The sequence below is a fragment of the Cottoperca gobio genome, chromosome 12 (assembly GCF_900634415.1).
Source record: "Cottoperca gobio chromosome 12, fCotGob3.1, whole genome shotgun sequence".
NCBI classification, from domain to species: domain Eukaryota; kingdom Metazoa; phylum Chordata; class Actinopteri; order Perciformes; family Bovichtidae; genus Cottoperca; species Cottoperca gobio.
This window is the reverse complement of record NC_041366.1, coordinates 17,425,939-17,446,213: the sequence shown is the minus strand read 5'-3', so window position 1 is coordinate 17,446,213 and position 20,275 is coordinate 17,425,939. Positions and strand designations below refer to the sequence as shown.

The 20,275-nt window shown below is 39.2% G+C and overlaps 1 protein-coding gene across 3 annotated transcripts in view; it reads left to right on the top strand.

Annotated features, from left to right (window-relative positions):
* Nucleotides 1-835: 835 nt before the first annotated feature.
* clip1b (CAP-GLY domain containing linker protein 1b) overlaps nucleotides 836-20,275 on the top strand; it is a 28,693-nt gene continuing 9,253 nt past the window's right edge. The window contains exons 1-16 of one of the 3 annotated variants that reach the window (XM_029444582.1): nucleotides 836-965; nucleotides 3,497-3,705; nucleotides 4,662-5,042; nucleotides 5,121-5,251; nucleotides 6,075-6,199; nucleotides 6,298-6,499; nucleotides 7,014-7,211; nucleotides 7,320-7,423; nucleotides 7,520-7,580; nucleotides 8,489-8,593; nucleotides 9,544-9,705; nucleotides 9,960-10,055; nucleotides 11,133-11,190; nucleotides 11,316-11,401; nucleotides 13,784-13,858; nucleotides 19,000-19,106. In XM_029444582.1, coding sequence (XP_029300442.1) covers nucleotides 3,597-3,705; nucleotides 4,662-5,042; nucleotides 5,121-5,251; nucleotides 6,075-6,199; nucleotides 6,298-6,499; nucleotides 7,014-7,211; nucleotides 7,320-7,423; nucleotides 7,520-7,580; nucleotides 8,489-8,593; nucleotides 9,544-9,705; nucleotides 9,960-10,055; nucleotides 11,133-11,190; nucleotides 11,316-11,401; nucleotides 13,784-13,858; nucleotides 19,000-19,106 — 2,000 coding nt within the window. In that variant the 5' untranslated portion in view covers nucleotides 836-965; nucleotides 3,497-3,596. Of the gene's footprint in view, nucleotides 966-1,099; nucleotides 1,164-3,496; nucleotides 3,706-4,661; nucleotides 5,043-5,120; nucleotides 5,252-6,074; nucleotides 6,200-6,297; nucleotides 6,500-7,013; nucleotides 7,212-7,319; nucleotides 7,424-7,519; nucleotides 7,581-8,488; nucleotides 8,594-9,543; nucleotides 9,706-9,959; nucleotides 10,056-11,132; nucleotides 11,191-11,315; nucleotides 11,402-13,783; nucleotides 13,859-18,999; nucleotides 19,107-20,275 lie in introns of those variants that run through there. The other 2 variants (XM_029444583.1, XM_029444584.1) reach the window with 2 other exon arrangements.

Below are 20,275 nucleotides of genomic sequence, written 5' to 3'. Positions count from 1 at the left end.
ACAACATTTTAAAGTTCTCCTTTTGCTAAATTGATCATTTCAGAATGTGTATTATATTTGAAAATAATTATTGATGCATTACTATTTACATCACTTTAATGTTGCAGCAGGGCTGCTTTTTACCATATATACTGCTTGGTAGCTTGTGAATATCACCATGGGTCCGATTAATACTTTTATAAGTAATGCATAATATTTTCATTAATGTTTTTCATTATTAATCTGGATTTGCAGGGTAATGTAAGGTACCAAATAAATGTAGTGTGGGAAAAAAGTACAAAATAGAAGTATAAAGTAGCAGCAAATGCTCAAGTGAAGTACAATTCCCTCAAATTTGTATTTAAGGGTTAAACCAATATTGGACTTTTTATTCCACTACATTTATTTGGCAGCATCATTTATTTAGCTGATTCACATTATTAATGCAACATATGAATCATCTCATGCATTATGATGTATTATTATGGATTAAGCTACTCAGCAGTATATATATGAACAAATATAGCTCTACCTAGACGAGCTGCAACATTATAAATCACTATTATAATCCAGTGATATACAGAAATAGTAAAAACTTTTTTTATTTTCCATCACTGAAAACCAGTGTATTAGCTTTGTTGTCTGTCATGTGTGCATATATTTTCGCACATTTCCAGTCTTCGTATCCTGTCACATTTTGTTTTCAATAAATAAATGTAACCATAGAATACCAAACGTAAATCAAATATTACTACTTGTGTCGTTCCTTTTATGATTATGTCTTTTCTGAGTCAAGACATCGTATTTTAAAATGTGGCGTTCAAAAATGTGAGTTTACGGTTTGGTCCGTGAACGCAGCATTAGTTCCCAAGGTGACGTCAGGCTGGGGCTGGGCAGAGCCGCTGGAAAACATGTAACGGTGTAAAGATACGCTGCACCTACCCACGACATCCTTTACTGAGGCTCAATTCACCAACAGAGACAAAGTAAGCTTCCAGGGCAACTTTTTACACACCTGTTCTGTGTTTTTATTTAGCTTTAATATCACCTCTGTAGGGTGTTAGTTTTTTTTCCCTCGTTAAACCCAGTTTATATGTTAATGCTAATCTAAAGCTAGCTAGCGTTGGCAGTTGGAGCGCATTCCTACAGGGACCAAAGCTCTAACGTTAGACATACCATAATAAGTAAGTCATAAGTTTAAGCACTGTGAATCAGTCTCCGATAATATGTTTGGTTAAATGATCCTGTCATTTTGAAAATAAATGCGTAGGATGTTTAGAAAAAGTGTCCACACCTACCTAAGTAACTAGCTCCAGAGATTCAGCAAGTAGTATGAGCCCATCCCAGACATAAACAACATCTGTTGGTCGTGTAACAATGCTTCATCAAGGATTTGTACATTTATGGTTGATAGGTGATTGTGTAAAGGTAAAGACAAAGAGGTGGCAATGCTGAGATGCTCCCAGACACAGGGGAACCACAGGATGAGATTTGACAGCTCTAGGTGTGCTTGTTGTTTTGGTTTGGCAGCACCGGCTGGGCGGAGTGAGCAGTGAGGTAATGTTTCAACAGAGGAGGCTTCTCTTGTTACCTGCTCATTGCATGGGATTAGCCTGAAACACACACTTTTCTTGTGACGTGCTAAAATATGCAGTAAAACAAATGAAAATACTGTACAAATACCTCGATTATGTACTTAAGTATAGTACTTGAGTAAGTGTAATCTGTGGTTTTTGCTGCACGGATTTAGATTTAGATTTTAAAACTGTCCAATATGAGTGGGACAATGTCATTGCATGCTAAATAAATTGAGTACTCTTTAAATTTAGAGCGTGTATATTGTGTAGGAATTTGTGCACTGATAGTGGGCTGTCTTCTTGTGAAGAATGGAGTCAGATGTGCTGGGGTAAGAAGCTGAAGTCTGGATCCCGTTATGATGAGTAAATCAGCTTGTCTGGAAAAGTTCCCATTGGAAGAGAGCTCCTGGTTTGACCTCTCTCAGTTTTGATTCTTAATTCATGACTAGCAAAGAGCCAGCCTCCACCAAAAAAAGCAATACAAGCAAAAAGAGGGCAAACAAAACAAAACAGAAAGGCAAAAGTATGGAGAATATTTAAAAGTTCTGCTCTGCTTGCCCAGATGTAGGAGAAAAGGGTCTTCTTATCTTGATTGTTGCTGTTTTGCAGGATGTTATAAATCCATAATGTTGTGTTGACAGCCTTCCTAGGGGCTGCAGAAAAAGCTGGTCTTGTAACTTGAAGTGTTTACTGTCTGCATTTGAAGCATGCAAGGACTTTTCCCTACAGTTGAAACAACATTTACTGTGTGAAACATAATATCAGTCTTGACCTAGTTGCACTCAGAATGAATCATCTGCTTTATGAATGTGGTAGTGTGGTCAGGCTGCTGCCCAACACCTACAGTACAAGACCTGCAGAGAAAGGAATGTATTGCTTTATTGAGGTGGAAAATCAGCATCACTTTATTTGATAAATGCCATAAATGCAAAGGCATTTGTATTTATGGCATTTAGAGTAGAGACGTTAGAGTTAAAGTGAAATTACACATGACACAAGGTCAGCTTGGCATTTGATTTATTACGCAGGTGGTAATAAATAGCTTGCTAATAAACACTGGGTTGTGACGTACACTACGAGGTTTTGAGGGCGATCTAGAGAGCGTTATTATGCCTGACGCCACATGTTCTTTATCACCATTTGTTTTTTAAGCTTGATGTCTGCATTTCATGTCTGTTGCTTTGTCTTTTACTTGCTAATTTGTCTTTTATTATGAATAACTTTGTGATGTCTGGTCTTGCTACATTTATATTTATTGTTATAATAATAATAATTATAATTATTTTTATTATTATTATTATTATTATTATTATTATTATTATTATTATTATTATCATTACTGTTGTAGTTATGGGTGGTAATTAAAAAATAATTAAATAGAAATCTTTACACTAATAAAATATATTACATAAATGTCAATTACATCTGTTTTTGAAATGAAAAAAGTGGTTCAGTCGTTGAAACAAGAAGAAGCAAAAATAATTAAATACCTGTATCTCAGTTTAATATCATTGTAAATTGAATATCTTTGGATTTGGACAGTAGGTTGAGGAGGTTGTGATTGCCATTTGTCACTGTTTTCTGACATTTTATACTCCAAACAAGGAATTAATTAATCAGTAAAATAATCAGCAGGTTAATTGATAATGGATCATCGTAAGTTTCAGCCCTGATGAAGATCAACTTATAGACCCTTGCTTGAAAAGTGAACCATCACATTTGAGAGTCGGCCCATGTTTGCTTATAGAAGGTTTATGTATTTTAGTTTCCGTTAACAACTACATTACTAAGCATGAATAAGGTGTATATATGACAAAACAATTCAGTCATTATCCACTGTAAAGAGTTTCAAGTTTCTGCAAATACATGTCTTATAGAATAAAACATGTTTGTGTACTATTCCACTATAATGTTGTTTTAAATTTATTTTTCCCCCCCAGTTCCCTTCTATCACATTGGGACTTTATGGGGTGGTGGGGAAGGCCTAGTCCCCCACCTTGATCAGGCCAGACACCCCACAGATCCTCCCCTACCCTACCCATGGACAAACAAGGAGCCATGAGTACATCAGGCAAGATCAGTGGGCTCAAACCCCCCAGCAAAATAGCCCGTCCATCTGGGGTACCATCAAAGACGTCGCCATCTTCAGGTAAGACATTTTTTAAATACTTATTTACTATATAACAGATCAGAGGACGTATTAGTGGAAGATGTGAGGAGTATTTTAGTACACTCATGCTATAGGAACACACAAGAGAACATTTGTATCAAATGAATATGACCCAATAAGCATCATGCAGCTTTGAAAACAGGATGGTGTGTTGTGCTGTTTGACCATTTAGGCCGCTCTAAACCACAGCAGGGTGCCAATCTGATTACAAAGTCCAGCCTTTAATCACCAAGCAACTGCCTTGCTGAAGATTCGACTTCATGGACCTTTTCCTTTGACGGGGGGGGGGGGGGGGCAAACAAAAACATTGATTTCTGCTTTTAGGGATTAAGAGTATTAAGATTTAGTTTAGTTAGGAAAGAATAAACTCTTGCACAAATAATACTAAAATCTCCCTTGATACAGGTAACCTAGAGGAAAGATGTTCTTTATTATTAACTCCAGCTCGGTTTCAGAATGCTCAAAATCACCAAGACTGCAAAGAAGTCTCAAAAACTGCGTTTCTATCAGCTAAACTGAGGTGTGCATAAAGTCAGGAAAGGATCCAAATGTCCTGGGTGTGCAATTCCCCATCTCTCTTAAGCGTTAAAGAAAGGACGTCGCCACACCCTGATTGGAGAAATGCACCAAGCTGCTCTCAATTGTTAATTAGGAGCCAGTCCCCCACACCCTGCGTAACAGGTGATCTGAATTACTCTCCGATCAGCTCAGGGGAATTGTGACGTCTAGCTGTAATGAATTGGGAAAAGGAAAATGACAGCAAATACCAAAGAATGAAGGACTGCCACACAAATGTAAAACATCAGTAGCCATATAACTTTTAGTGGAATAGTGAACAAATATCACAGGTTTAAGTTCAACTCATGATTATCTTCAGTATCATTAACTTGTATGATTCTTGTCAGTGAATAGATAAAGTATGATTGTGATTGCAGGTACTCCAAAGCCAGTTCCTCCAGAGAAGTCCCCCGGCAGTGTGACCTCCCCAACCCAGGATGGAAGTGCGGACTTCCAGGTTGGAGAGAGGGTCTGGGTCAACGGCGATAAGCCCGGCTACGTGCAGTTCATCGGGTGCACGCAGTTTGCTCCCGGGCAGTGGGCGGGGATTGTGCTGGATGAGCCTATCGGGAAGAACGACGGTTCAGTGGCAGCGGTCCGGTACTTCCAGTGTGAGGATGGGAAGGGGATATTCACCCGGCCTTCAAAGCTATCCAAGACTGCACTGCCAGAGAGGCAGGCAAACGGGGGGCAGGCCAGTCCAGCACCAGGACCCTCTGCAACAAGCGAGTCTGCACCTGCTGCCACTGCTTCAACTGGTAACATCCAGCAAATGTGTCAGTGAATACTTACCGTGTGTGTTTTTCAGTGAAGTAAAGACGTTTTTCTTTGTTCAGCTCAGGGCAGTGGCATAAAGACAAGTGCTGCACTTAACCGAATGCTCACATCCAGCGAGTCAGTGTCTAACGTCTCAGACACAGAATCCATGAAGAAGAGGAGGGAGCTGAGGCTCGGAGACCGTGTGCTGGTAAGAAGCACAATGTGAAATCAACAATATGTTCAGAATAAATAGTTATATGATCTTACAGTCATTTTCTCTCAACAATGGGCCTCATGAGAGAACAGTTTGTCACAAATTGCTAATTTCAACTTGATGAATGCCACCTTTTCAGGAATACACAGATTTGGTCATTAGCATAGTCATCTTGGCGTATAAGGTTACTACCTGTTCTGCTCAATTTGTTTAGTTCAGTCACAAAATGAAGACTAAAGAGTAAAAAGAAGAATTTCTAGTCTTTCTGTTGGACATCAGGAGACCAAAACATAGGCAGGGTCAGTGGTCGTATTAGGGGAAATGAAAATATTACTGCAGCTGCCAATAGCCTGTCATTAGAGAAGCACATTACTGTGACGGGAAACGGGAGGAAATGATTCGACATGAAGTCAGATGCTAAAAAAAACGTCTTGCTGTGGCAAAGTGGTCGATGTATTAAATTATGCTTCTCTGGGTCGATGTACATGTGTGTGGTTCGGATGATTATTACCGAACTACACCAGACGTAAACACACAAAATATATTTAAAGACAGAAGCTTAAATCCGTGGTATAATTTACAGTGCAGAGAAACCAACAACTTCATTTGTTATAAAGCACCAACTGATGATTAGTATTTCTTGAGGAAAGTGATGTTTTTCCAAACTGTACTGCAGCTAATTAAAAGGTAGTATATGCTTACTACAAACTGTCCAAAGTGTTAACTCTTTGTAAGGGGAGTTAAACAAACGCTACGTTTTTTGATTGGAGAAATATCTCGATAAATCCAAATGATTTTGATTTGTTTTTGTGTGTAGGTTGGTGGTAACAAGGCAGGAGTTGTGAAGTTTCTGGGAGAGACAGACTTTGCCAAGGGAGCGTGGTGCGGAGTGGAACTAGATGAACCACTTGGCAAGAATGATGGAGCTGTAGCAGGAACCAGGTAACAAAAGACAAACGTATAATATCTGTTTTAACACAATCGCACAGTAACCTGTCAAGAAAATGTTTCTAAACCACCTGACCTGGTTTTCCTCTTAGATACTTTCAGTGCTTGCCCAGGTATGGGCTGTTCGCTCCGGCCCACAAGGTGACACGTATCGGCTTCCCCTCCACCACACCGACCAAGGGGAAGAACTCACGGAGGAGGTCCACCCTCAAGAGAAGCCCGAGTGCTTCCTCCATCAGCTCGCTCAGCTCCGCCACCTCCTCCATCAGTGGCAAGCCAAGCCGAGCAGGACTGGTAAAACTCACTCTTTTTTTAATCTGCGCTTTGAATTGGAGTAGTTTCTCTTTTTACACCACAAGTTCTTAAAACAACAGTTATGTCCGTCTGCTAATCCTCCAAAGAAATGACGTTGTACTTCTAATTTACAAAAGCAAATATATTTTGAGAGAAACTTAATACTAACTTTTTATCAACTTGATAAGGAAACATTTTTAATACATGTATTGTCAAGTCACAAAATGTTCAAACAGAACATATCTATAAAACCTTCAATGGCAAGGTAAAATATTTAATTTGTTTTCCTATAAACGCCACCAGTAGCGTAACCAGTATCTTAACATCTACTTGTTAAATGTGTGCTACACTTTGTACAGACGTCTCCCGGACGGTGTATCCTAATGACTTTAGTGAACCCTTGAGTTTAGGGTTACACTGTATGTATAAATATTTTATCACTTGATGTTATTTGGTCTGGAAAACCGTTTCAGATAACATACAAACTGTTAAATCTGAATCTTTCTCTTTCCAGCTCACAGAGACATCTGCTCGATATGCTCGTAAGATCTCTGGCACTACAGCGCTGCAGGAGGCTCTGAAGGAGAAGCAGCAGCACATCGAACAGCTGCTAGCGGAGAGAGACCTGGAGAGATGTGAGGTGGCGAGGGCGACGAGCCATGCGGGAGAGGTGCAGCAGGAGATGCATCAGCTGAGGAAAGGACGGGATCAGGTCAGATATATGCACATGTATGTTATCTGCAGTCAAACAAACGTTGGACTGGAGCTTAGTGTGCGGCCATTGAACACCTACATTTTGGTCATTCTGTGTGTTTTATAGTATGCAGTGGAGATGGAGGCAAAGTTGGATCAGCTGCGTTCTCTGGTGGAGGCAGCAGACAGAGACAAAGTGGAGCTGTTGAACCAGCTGGAGGAGGAGAAGAGGTGAGTCTGACTCGAGCTGTAGCCTGCATATGATTTATGTATCTCTGTCTAATATGTACAGCTGGAAGAATATTTATTATTGTCCCTGTTTGACAGAAAAGTGGAAGATCTGCAGTTCAGCGTGGAAGAGGCCTGCATCACCAGAGGAGACCTGGAGGTAACTTGTGGTTGTAAACATCTCTCACTCACTCCAGCTATCTATCTCTCACTTGTCAGGCTGATGTTTCATTTCTGAAATTCATGTGTGAATTATTGATAAACCAGATGGATAGTTGAATAACTTATTACCACATCCACTGAGTTCTATATAATATACATCTCAAGCTCTCCTGTGTATAAGTTTCTAGTGAACACCTGAGTTTGATCTTTTTGTTTTTTATTTGCTCTGGTCATATTTTGGTTAAGTGACTTTAAAACGCTAAACTACTGCTTTGCATTTCCTCTACTGATGATTCAATCATCTGTCTCAGGCTTTTCCTTTTCCTGCAATCTTTTTGAATCATTCATTTGCTTTCTTGTTCAGGCTCATCTTCCTTCCTGCTCCTTTTCATTCATTCATGCTTAATTCACTCACCCTTTCCTCTCAGACTTCTCCACCCCTCTGCTGCACTTACATGACCAACCTTTCGTCATCTTTTCATCCACATGGATGTTCTTGAAAGCTCTTTTTGTCTTTCCTCGCCTTCAGTCTTCTTGCATGCTTTCATCTTCCTCTCTTGTCTGCATCTTCTTCACTCTTCATAGGACATAAGTGCCGGAATTAGTCTCCTTTTTTAAGTACTGGAATACAAGCAAACAAGTGCCAAAAGAAGAGAAATAAAAGTGAGGAATCTTTGAAATAATTAACTCCTGATATTCCTCAGAGCAGAATGAGTGAATAACCATCTTTTCCTTTTGTTCACAACCAACTGATGTAACTGAAACGCTGGAAACATCAGAGCTTTCTTACTTACTGGCCTTTCTCTTTTAAAGCCTTGTCTTCTTTCTGTTTGCGGCACAAAGCTGGCATGTCAGTGTTGCATTGGTGTTTGTTCTCCTTCTCTTCCTGCTCTCTTTTACTAACAGACGCAGACCAGGCTGGAGCATGCCCACAATAAGGAGCTTGAGCAGAGCCTGCTCTTTGAAAAGACCAAAGCTGAAAAACTCCAGAGGGATTTAGAGGACACTAGGGTAATGCTGGCAGTCCCGGTCCCACAGCAGGACTGAGCTTTTCCCCCCCACTGGGTTTAATAATGATGACGCAGAATATATTGAAGGAACCAAAGCGTGCAAACATTATGCAAATGAACAGATTGATCACAAGTTACTTCCCTCGTGGCCTTTTCCACGATTAGCCTCGACTGGGAGACATTAACATCTCATCGGCCTTGAGCTTTTCTAATATCCAGGTCTATCACACTTTAAATTATGCATGTGTGCATGAAAGTCTGGAAATGCCTGTGCTTTTGAAGATGTCGGACATCGTTTTTCTTCATCAGCAAATCCCATGAAAAACACAAAAACGTTGGACTTACACACTTCTTACACCACTGGGCCGTGACATGTCACCCAGTGCAACAGTGAGGCTCATCGATGTGTTTCTAATAGTTGTTGGACAACAATGAAGCTCTATTGCACATAGAGAGGAAGAAAAATCAGGTTTTTACACACACACACTTGTTAGTAGATGCATTAATTGTTAGTGTTTTGTCTTTTCATGGGATTTATTGACGATCAGAAAAATGCACAACATTCCTTCATCAAGAAGATCCAAGCTTTGTCCTGCTCCTGGAGTGAGACGGGGAATCTAACACTTGAATCAGATTCTCTGTTGGTGGATGAAGTTTTGTGGATTAGACGGAGCCAATGAAACTAGTCACTAGTCATTCTCAAAAAAGAAATTTGAAAATGAAAACAATCGTTGCAGCTCTACAATATTCACATACAGCGTTCTTACATTGATTGAAAATTAATCCCTGTGGCTAAAAAATGTATTTTAAGTCATTTTGTTAAAGTTAAATCCTAGTTCTCAGATATAATCGGGTTAAAGCTCATATTTGGTTATTTTACTAGACAAAGCAGCACTACTTCGCTCCTCTTCTTTGCCTTCATGTCTCCTTTTTCTACATTTCCTGCTATAGGTGGCCACAGTGTCTGAGCGCTCCAGGATCATGGAGCTGGAGAGGGAGGTGGCCGACCTCCAGCTCAGGCTCAGGGCGTCCCAGCAAAAAGAGGATGCTGTGTCTCTGTCCCAGCAACAGATCAGCAGCCTCAAGGCCCAGGCACAGTCTCAGGAGAAAAAGGTTTGCAGCAGCTACATGATGCGCTCTGCTTCTAAAATGGATTAATAGTCATTGTCATTATCATATCATCTATGACATGATGTACAACGGGGGTTATTTCCATTTACAATCCTCCTCTTAGCCCCTAATGTAAATAGGCAAAGGTTCTGTGTTCTGTTTGTTTTGTTAAAGCGACTGTGATGATGCATCATTTATGGCTCGTTTCAGATGTACATTTGTGGAACTGTATGTTCTATACTGTGTGTCGCCAACAGATCAGCGAGCTGAGTGTCGACGTTGAGAGCAAACAGAAAGAGCTTCAGTCTGTGCAGCAAGATAAGAGCTCACTGGAACAGCAGCTGACCAGCCTGGTAAGAAAGGAGGAAACTGTACATAATAATAACAAATAAACAGAGAAAAGATATTATGACGTTTTAAAAAGGGGAAGATGTGGACGATTAAAGGGAAATAAAAGGTTCTCTGCACATCTTCCAATTATGTGGAGCTAAATCCTGCTTCACAGAGCGTAGGTCGTCAACAAGGGTCCGTGATATGTCTGAAAATACACAATACATTAACATGAACATGATATTAGCAAAGATAAATCCTCCTATTCGTAAAAAAAACAACCCATTTAGTTTTCACACATTGATGACGGTGTAACTGTTACCCATGAATCCTACCCATGAGCTAGCTAACCTGTGCTAACTCACTGTGTGGCACCTATACAGAACGGAAAGCTAGTTAGCTACAGCTACGTGCTTAGTGTTGAATGCACCATAAAAAGGTATGTTTATAGATGGCCCTCAACGTTATTGAAGACCCAGTTTGATATGTAACTTAATTTTATACAGATGTAGTAGGCGGTCCCTGCTCCGTCTCTCTTTCAGCTAAGGGGTCCTTGGCCTGAAACATGTCGAAGACTTCTGTTCCTCAAATCAGATCAGTCAAAAAGAAAGGCTGCATGTCTCCGGCAAAAAGTCATAATCCTCACCAGTTGATTTAATTTAGAAGACGTATGCATACAATCCTATAACAAAGTAAATGTTCTTGTATTGAAGTCTAGAGCTGGTTAGTTCTAGACTTCACATTTGACAAGCTGCCAACACCAGAGCATTTGTTTGGCATTTTTGGCTTAGAAATCTTTAATCCATTCTCAAAGAAGTTGATTAATTCATTAATGTTTGAGCTCCAGAAGTGTTACAGGAATGTTAATAGGTCTGACTTAAAATGCCGTCATAAATTTAGTTTCTGTAACTGTACTTTTCGCCTTATTTGTCTTCTAAAGTGTTTTGCTCGTGGGCATCATGAAAATGGCCTCATTAAGAGAGGCATTTTATCCACAACCCTCGCATGTTTTCTGGGCCCAATCATTATTAGCTCAAGGTACAAGAATGTGTCTATGTAAGTGATTAGCTTGTAGTCACGCTGATGTTTCTCCATTCCAGAAACAAGAACTCGAGACAGCTGAGGAGGAGAACAGGAGGACAGCGAAGATCATGCAAGGTAAACATATCGCATGAATGGAAACTGACTTTGATTCTCATTAGAATGTGCATGATCTTTTTCTTTCTTTGTGTCTTTGTGAATGTGATTGTTATAGTTGATGTTGTCCTTCTGTTTTCTGTCAGAATTGGAGCAGAGTGTGGAGCAGTCAAAGAAAGACCACCACATCCTGAGAGAGGAGAGTCAGTGCAGGGAGAAAGAGCTGACACAGGTAGGATTACACATGTGGTTGAAAATAACACATTTACTCAGCTGCTGTACTCGAGTACAAAATCGAGGTACTTGTACTTAACGTAACGCAACATTTTACTTTGACTCCACTAAATATTGGACTTTTTTACTACATTTGTCTGATGGCTTTAGTTTCTAGTTACTTCCTGTCCAGTGAAAACCATGTAACTCCAGATGTGGTGATTATGAATGTTTGTGTTCCTTTTTTATGTGAGAAAATTCTCCTACTTCTCCAGCTAAATAAACGATTTAAAAAGCCTCTTGGATCAGCTGGAAAATGCATCATCACAAAGCAGAAAACGGCTGTTTTCTGATGAAAAGTTTACTTTTTTAGAGATATGTGGTTTTTATAGGACAATGACGCTACAAATATATGATGATCTTATAGGATATGATGCATTGCTGTAGATTAAACTCTCCAACAGTATATAAAGGAGTTGCATTCAGCACAACCTTAAACATCTACAGCTGTAAAATGCAACATACACATTAATGCAGCGGTAATATTAATCCAAAAACATCAGATGTAATAGTAAAACACTGACATTGAACATTTTACTGCACAATGACTACATTTACTCTTCATACTTACGTAAGCTTTCGAATGCAGGACCTTTAAGTAACACGTTGGTGTAACATTGGATGATGCTGGTACGACACACTTAAAAACATCAGTGTGGCGTTACATCTTAACCTCATATAACCGGTCTCCTTGTTGTTGTGCTCAGGCTCTTTGTGTGTGAGCACAACAACAAGGAGACTGGTTACCTCCTTGTTGTTGTGCTCACACACACACGAAGAGCCTGAATGTCTCGTCTGTCTCTGAATAGAGTTGAAGTCACAGCTCCGCTGCTAACAGTCGTGTAACGCCGTATGTAGACGATGAATCAGTGTGTTGGCATTTGCTGATTCTCACAAAGATGGCTCACTCTGCTCCCGGCTGTCGACAGATTTCAACATATTATTTGTGGTTATGTTGAAAATGTCACAATTTAAAAAACAGTCTTTCCTGATTTATATCCTTTCATAACCCTTTAAGTAATCTTCCTGTGTGCTTTCATTGAGACTTGGTGAAGCTCTCCCCCCCCCCCCTCTAAAGCTGACTATGGCCCCAGGTCGTTATGTTGTTAAAACATTACTAACACACACATGCACACATTACTCTCATTCCCATTTGGGTTTGATGAAGTCGACACACCAGTCTTCTTCTTTTTTTTTATTCAGCCTTTCATCACGATTTGTTCAAATACTAAAACTGTTTCAGAAAGCACTGCCTGAAGAGGAGTTTACAGTAATACTCAAGTAAAATACAAGTACCTCATTGCACATAAGTTCAGTACTTTTGCAAATTCAGCTAATTGTATCACTGATTGAAACATTGAAAACATAAGTAGTCACCAAAAATAATTATAATAATAACAAAATGAAGTATTGGATGAGTGACTACACTGAGTTTATCTGCGAGAACAAACAAACAAAGTGTTTTATCAGCAGGTACATAAATAAAGTGGTGGTAAAGAGTACTGCTTTAATATTCATAAAAAGACCTCACTTTCACTTTCCCTAAAGTCAAAGCTTTTTCTTGTTCACGCTTCGCGGAGTCGTTACAAAAGGATGGAGAAAGAAGCAGCTGAAGGAGCTTCAGGCCGACTCTGTAAAGAGCTGTCGTTCTTTTTTTAGCCAACATTGTAATGACCTTATTTCTCTGCTCTATTTATAGAACGTTGCTTTTTAAGTGTTAATGTCCGTTTTGACTTGAGTCATTTTTTTTTTTGCATTTGTATATTGTTAGAAAAGAGAATCTGAATTATACGATCTGATTTTAAGCTTTTCAAATCGATATTTTTTCTATTAACAATTTTAGCATTTTTCAGCTCATTGATACGTCAATGTTGTGTTTACAGCTTTGTTGCGCTTCCCAGAAGTGGCATGAAAATCAGTTGATACAGCTGTAAATTGATGTAACGAGTTCATATAGACTGCTGTGGGATGATTCTGGGGATTAGAGTCCGTTTATTTGCCATTTGCAACAGATGTAGTGTCAGAAAAGACAACAGGATAAGACGCGGTACACAACACACTGAAATAATCCCCAGAACTGATCAATTATAATATAAAAAACCAGATTACACACATGACCAGTGAGGTCATTGTATTACATGATCACAAAATAAGGATTTCATAATCATGAGAAAATATTTACGAGTTACTTTCGAGATCAGGCCATAATAATAATAAAACGGATATCTCTTGATCACAAAACAAATACGTTGTGTCCTAAGGAAAAAAAGCTTTTTATGTAATATGTGTGTGCCATATATTACGATACCATATGGAGCTAATTATTATTAATGTTTTTCAGGCTACCGAAAAGTCCCAGAGGACGGCGCTGTCGCATGAGAAGATAACTGATGCGAACAAGACGCTGGAGACGCAGGTAAAGGGCGGAGCATGGGTGTGGTTATACGCAGACACAGCAGAAGACTGTAAATACGTGCTGACACTGAATTCACCATGTTGTCATTTGATAAGTTGTATTTTTATTCCTTGGTCTTCCTCTCGTTGGTTCCACTCTCAAACAGCACAAATGCAGTTTACAATGATAACGGTGGAAGATTTAACACGCACATTTAAAACAGAAGTAAACCAAAGCAGCATCTCATTTCTGTGGGGTTGCAAGGGCGTAAACTTCTCCAAATCTGTAATGAATCAACATTTCTTAATTTATATACATTAAAGATTGAGAGCAGACTTAATAAAACTTTCTTATGATTAAAGATTAAAGGAGTTAGCAAGTTGTTCTGGGGCTTCTGAGGTGAACACTTCTCCAAATCTAGTAAAGAGCAGGATAGAGCTGTTAACGTTTCCCTTAACTTTGATGTAATATCATCAACACTTAGTAGATGGGTTAGTCTTTTTAAAATGTTTAATCTGCAGCTCCATGCACTGCTTCAGCATGTGGAGAAAACCAAAGCTGATTGTACTGAACGCATGCATGCGTGTTACTGTGTGTCCACGGCCCTATGAAAGAAAGGATTTGCACATATATACATAAGTTTAGCATTTGTAGTGCAGGTTTTTTATCACGTAGTCACATCAGGATTCCCACACTGGCCGCATGCGACTGGGCAAGTTCCAGTCATCGCATTCAATAAGCCACGCATGAAATACTACTCTGTCATTCTCTCTCTGTCTTTCCCATCTATATATATTTATCATTTCATACTCGATCCAAGCTGTTCGTCTAACTGTGGTCTGTGGCTCTCTGTGCCCTCTTGCTTGCCTACATTCACTCTGTGACACCAGCTGTTTGTGAGCTCCAGATGTTCCGTGTCATGGCAGCGAGGGAAATTGAGATAGGAGATTAGAGACGTAAAAAAAAAATGCGTTCTGTTCAGTTGTATCTAATTTAGTCCTCCCAATGACATAAACCTTTTTAATGCTGTAAAAATAACTTGCAGTACTCTCCTGCTATTTCCCTGCGTTTCAAGGATTCAAGGCTCTGATTTCAAGGTGGAATAATATAAATGAAATTAAGCCTTTATTGATCCCAGCAGTAAAAGTACAGAAATATATACAGATACATAGAGAAAGGTACAAAAGTGTGTGTGTATATATAAGACAACAATAAGAATGGAACAATATAAACTATACACGTATTGGTAATCATTCATCAACTGTTTATACAGCAGTTTTATAAGTTTTACAACCACATAATATTGTGTAGTAACTAATTGTACTGCCTATAAATGATAAACAAGAAGGGTTCAAATAAAGTGTTGCCTCATTTGGTATTTATATATTTATTTGTTTAATATTAGACCTTTTTGCAGACCATAGTTTTAACTGTGAGCTATATTATGGTGCGAGTACCACTGCTTGTATACAGTACTGGTGTGGTCTCTTCTGTCAATGTTTAAACTCACCTAAACGGGACAAAGGACATCAAACATCAACTCTCACGGTATCTGAAGGTTGCAATGAACAGCGAACATTAAACTTTAAATATACTTGCTTTAAAGAAACACATTTATGTATTCTGCAGCGATGCTCTTACATCTGCTTCGTCTTTCCGCTCTGCCATGTTGTCGTAGGTTGTGATGTAATGTGTGTGTGTGTGTGTGTGTGTGTGTGTGTGTGTGTGTGTGTGTGTGTGTGTGAGATGATGCCTGGCATTGCTTTAGTTAATGAATGGTTGACTTCAGATTGGCCTCTTCCCTTGTGCTGTCACACACTGTTGGATCCAGCGCTGAAACTTGTACAAAAGATTAATTGTTTCAGTGTTTTTATTATAATCGTTTTGTGTTTTTTAAACCTTTTATTAGACGGAACCAGTAGAGAGATGTCGAGGAGAGATGCGACATTCTGTTTCCAGCTTCTCAGTTGTTTTTTTGCTGGTTTTCTTCGTCTTTTATTAAAGTTAACTGAATATTTTTGGGATATCTGTGTCGAGCGGTAGGCAGAAACAAAAAATCAACATGGTTTTTGTTTTGTAGTATTTATAATCCTCATTCCACGAAGCTTTCCGCTTAGCTTTTTGTTGGGTTGGCTTCTCGGTTGTGGTTATTTGCTGGTTTTCTGATTTGGCTTTAGGATGGATTTAATATCTTGGGGTTTTGGAGTAATGGTCGACCAAAAGAAGCCGTTTAAATGTGTCGAATATTTAGATATTGGTCATTTTCTGACCAAACGAATAATCAAGAAAGAAAACTGACAGATGAATAATGACAGACTGGCTAGATAATGAAAATAATTGTTAGTTGCAGCCCCAGTTAAGTTGTCTGTGTACAGATGCTCATCACATCACTAAAACATTGTGGGACATTGGTTGAAATCTTAAACCCTATTCCGTGGGAACTCCCCTGTTTGTTATCTTTTAAGCAAAAATGCCCCAGAAATGTGCCGGTTCCAGCTTCTCCAGCGAGGGGATTTGCGGTTTTTGTTTTTCTTCTATGATGATAAACTTAATATTTTTGGATTTTAGGAGTAGAGCGGGAGATAGAACCAAACATAAACATGCTTTTTGTTTTGTAGTATTTATATTTGTCACTCCTAAAACAATACAAGAGACTACAATATGAACGGCTTCTTGTTTTTTTCAGACCCTGTAATGTAAAGTTGACCAGCTGATTCTTCTTTTAGCTGTGATTCATGTTAAACACTGAATGCAAGGTGAATCTTTTAGAGGAGTGTGTACATGTGGTGTTTGAGAGTCAGGAAACAAGATTGTGAGCAGCAGAAAGCTTTTTCTTGTTTTTTTTTGGGGGGGGGGGGGGGGGGGGGATCTGGGAGGAGCTTATTCTTGTCGGGCTTACATAATGGCAATGCTCAGCTCAGCTTCTTTAACCCAACTGTGTGAGAGAGAGAGAGAGAGAGAGAGGCTGCTGAGGCGACGCGCTCTCCATTACCCTCTTGCAGCCGTGCACGGCGGGGGATGAGAGCTGATGGTTTATTGATGCCCAGCTTGTTTTATTCTAGTGCATGTGATGCTGTAGAGAGAGGGTGACATAGCAACAACGCTGCTGCTGTTTAGCAGGTGAACATAAGTTAAAATCAGTGGTGAGCTGTACAGGTATGGACATAGCTGCTCTGCATCAGGGTTACTCCAGTAACAGCTACTCGCCTCACTACCAGGTAGGATTGTCTGTTTTTGTTTTGCTTTTCGGCACGGGATTCAAACCTCATCAGTGCAGCAGATATAAGGGCATGTTCGTGTCCCTGAAGGGACGGTGTTAATTTAGTCTGTAATTGGCTCTCATTATTTATTGTTTGTATTCTTGGTGTTGATATAAGATTTGATGATGCAGCGTGTGCTTGTGACCAGAGCAAATCCTCTGAGTAGAATCTGCATCTCTGTGTGTATATGTGTTTGTTTATATCTGTATGTGAGCACGCTCTGCAGACAGGTGTAGATAAATATAGAGGTGTTTATAAACGGTCAGACACTCGGGTTAAAAATGCATCCAAATAAGTTTGTTTTTTTTAATTGGATTTTATCTGAAGCCGGCTGCTGCAAAAGCATTGATTTTAAAAGTCATTTGTGTTAATTAATTATTGACTATTGCTATTATAAAACTGCGTGCATTGCAGCGCTGCACGTGTCGGACAAACAATTTGATGATTTATGAGATGTGCCTTTTTTTGGAATCCCAGATATCCGACTAGAGTGAGAAACTGAAAGTTTGCATGAGGTGAAGTTGGAGGAACTGACGTCTCTGGAGCTTTATTTTTAGTTTCACGTGGATTGAACCCATTCCGCTCTCTGCTGACTCATCACGGATATCAAGGCGTTGTTGTATTTTAAGAATTAACTGCAGTTTCATGCTTAATGACTCGTAGATTCTCTTGTATAGCTGCAGCTTCTCCTTGTAAAAGCTTTAAATAAGATGGGGGAATATGATGTTTAGGGTGTATATGTATTTAGAGCTGAATAAATTAGTTGATTAACCGATTAGTGGGTCGAGTAAGTAAGTTTTCTTTGGGGGAAGGGGGGGGCATTTGAATCCTTATTACAGTGAATAAAGAGATGACGTACAACAAAGGTCTCTGACGGGACTCGAACCTGCGACGTTCGGCGTCCTAACCCCTAAACCTCAGGGTTGTTTTGATAATTTATTAATTGTTTGAATACATTTGCTGGTTCCAGCTTTTGTAATGTGAAGATTTCCTGCTTCGCTTTGTCTTATATTATAGTTCATTCAATGTCTTTGGGTTTTTGACTGTTGGTTTGGATTTTTAGTAAAGAATCGTGTCAAATCTGAACACATAGACGTGAAACACATTGACATCGCTCTGATTCTCTGATGTCCATCGTGAACAAGCGTCCATTAAATCATAGAAAAAAGACGCTTCAGAACCTGCCTGAGAATTATCACATTTTTAAGTTTTTATGAAACGGCTAAGTCGACACTTTAAATGGTGCTAATTTGCTTAAATGTAAACGAATATAGGGTAAAAACAAGGCTCGAAAGAGAATAGCAGTACGTACAGGACCTGTAGCTGACATTTCAACATTTGATGAGCTCTTACTTTCCTGATGACTTAAATTTTTCCTGTCATCATATTGAATCCTCTTTAAATTACAAGGACGTCGCTCCAGACAGAATTTAAATTACAGTAGGAACAGCCAGTTCCCAAATCAGTAATTGCAGCTGTAATGATCAAAAGAAGTGCTCCGGATGGGGTTAAAATCACTGACTAGTGTCATTTCTTACACTGCACTGTAACCTTATTTTTGCAATTAATACCGTCGTATTCTTTTGATTTATTTTTTTTAATGTTCTATTCTCGTGGCTCTTTCATTAATTGTATTTGAATGTCCTTATGTGGTGTGTTTCTTTGACACTTTGTCTCAATGTTTTTATGTAAAGCTTTGAATTGCCTTGTTGGTGAAGTGTGCTGTATAAATAGACTTGCCTTGAAGGTAACATTAAAACCCACCTCCCCTTAAGAACTTAATCCAGTCCAAGAGAGGCTTAGGTGTAACAACATTTTAGCTGTGAATATATAATTATGATGAGTAAAAGTAGTTGTAACTTGGTGTGCTTTATATTCTTTCCTGTATCTGTTCTTCTTCAGCTTGAGGCTTTAAAACAGCAGAGCTCCAAGTACCAGGAGGAGCTCAGTCTGTCGAAGGAGCGGAGCAGCTCAGAAAACCAGCGAATCGGAGTCCTCTGCAAGGAGATGTGAGTACTCATGATCACTAATGTGTTTTGTCGTTTGTCTCCTCTAAAGGTGACCCCAGCCAGCCAGTTCATTAAACTGGTGTGTGGTTAATGTGTCCTGCGGGTCTACACTAATCATTAAAGATCTGGAGTGCACTTTCAGGCTCTAATTCAGCACAAAGACAGGACTGTGCCGATGTGGCTCGATTTAACTGCGTTTTAGACATTTGAATAAACATGTAAAAACAATCTCAAAGCTGAAATGTCAAATGTGTTATTAAAGTGGCTCCATCTACAGCTCCCCAGAGAGAGCCACTTGTAAATATGCTATAAATTGTTGTGTAAAGCCCATAATTAGCCAAAGGGTGCCATTATGTGATTATGGATATGATGGTGGAGTACAATGCACAACACTCACATTCACTGTGAGAAAAGACTCTTGGGTGTAATCGCTTCCATATTTTTAAACCACGAGTCCTTACTGTTCAAAATGTTGTACGTGTAAGATCTTTAACTACAAATCATCTATACTTTTTACTTTTTACATTTACGATATATTTAGTTTCTGTCAAAGCTGCATTATCATTATGTGCAAACCAAGTTTTTCTTTTGTAAAGATTTGTTTAATTGGGAATTTACGGCGCAATTGTAAGATGCATAAACATTTCCATTCGTGCATGAGAGAATAGAAGACGATATATAATAAGGAAAGGAAACTTCAGCTTGTGCACAGATAAACACAAACAAACTCTTCGCCAACATCTATTGAGTGCACCGTTCTAAATATAAACATAATAATGATTGGTGTTTGCCAAGTTACTCAAGCTGTAATCAAGTACTCCTTTCACAATACAAAAAAAAGTAATTGCATTACTCTAATTATTCAGCAGCAAACGTAATTAGCTACATCTCATTGCTTTCCTTTTTGTTACTGAACACCGCATAGAGCTCATGGAAATAAATGAAAACAAATGGATCCATGAAGTGTTTGGGAAAGAAATGCATTCAGACTCCCATCACACACACACACGTCACAATTTGTGTTTGCAAAATGGTTTGCTGTTATGTAAAAGTCCTAAATGGAAACATGAATAACCCCTGGTATCCTCCTTTACGACCTCTGTAGACAGAGAAGAGCAAAACATGATATATCCAGATTTATAACCGTGACTACTTTCATGGCTTCCACT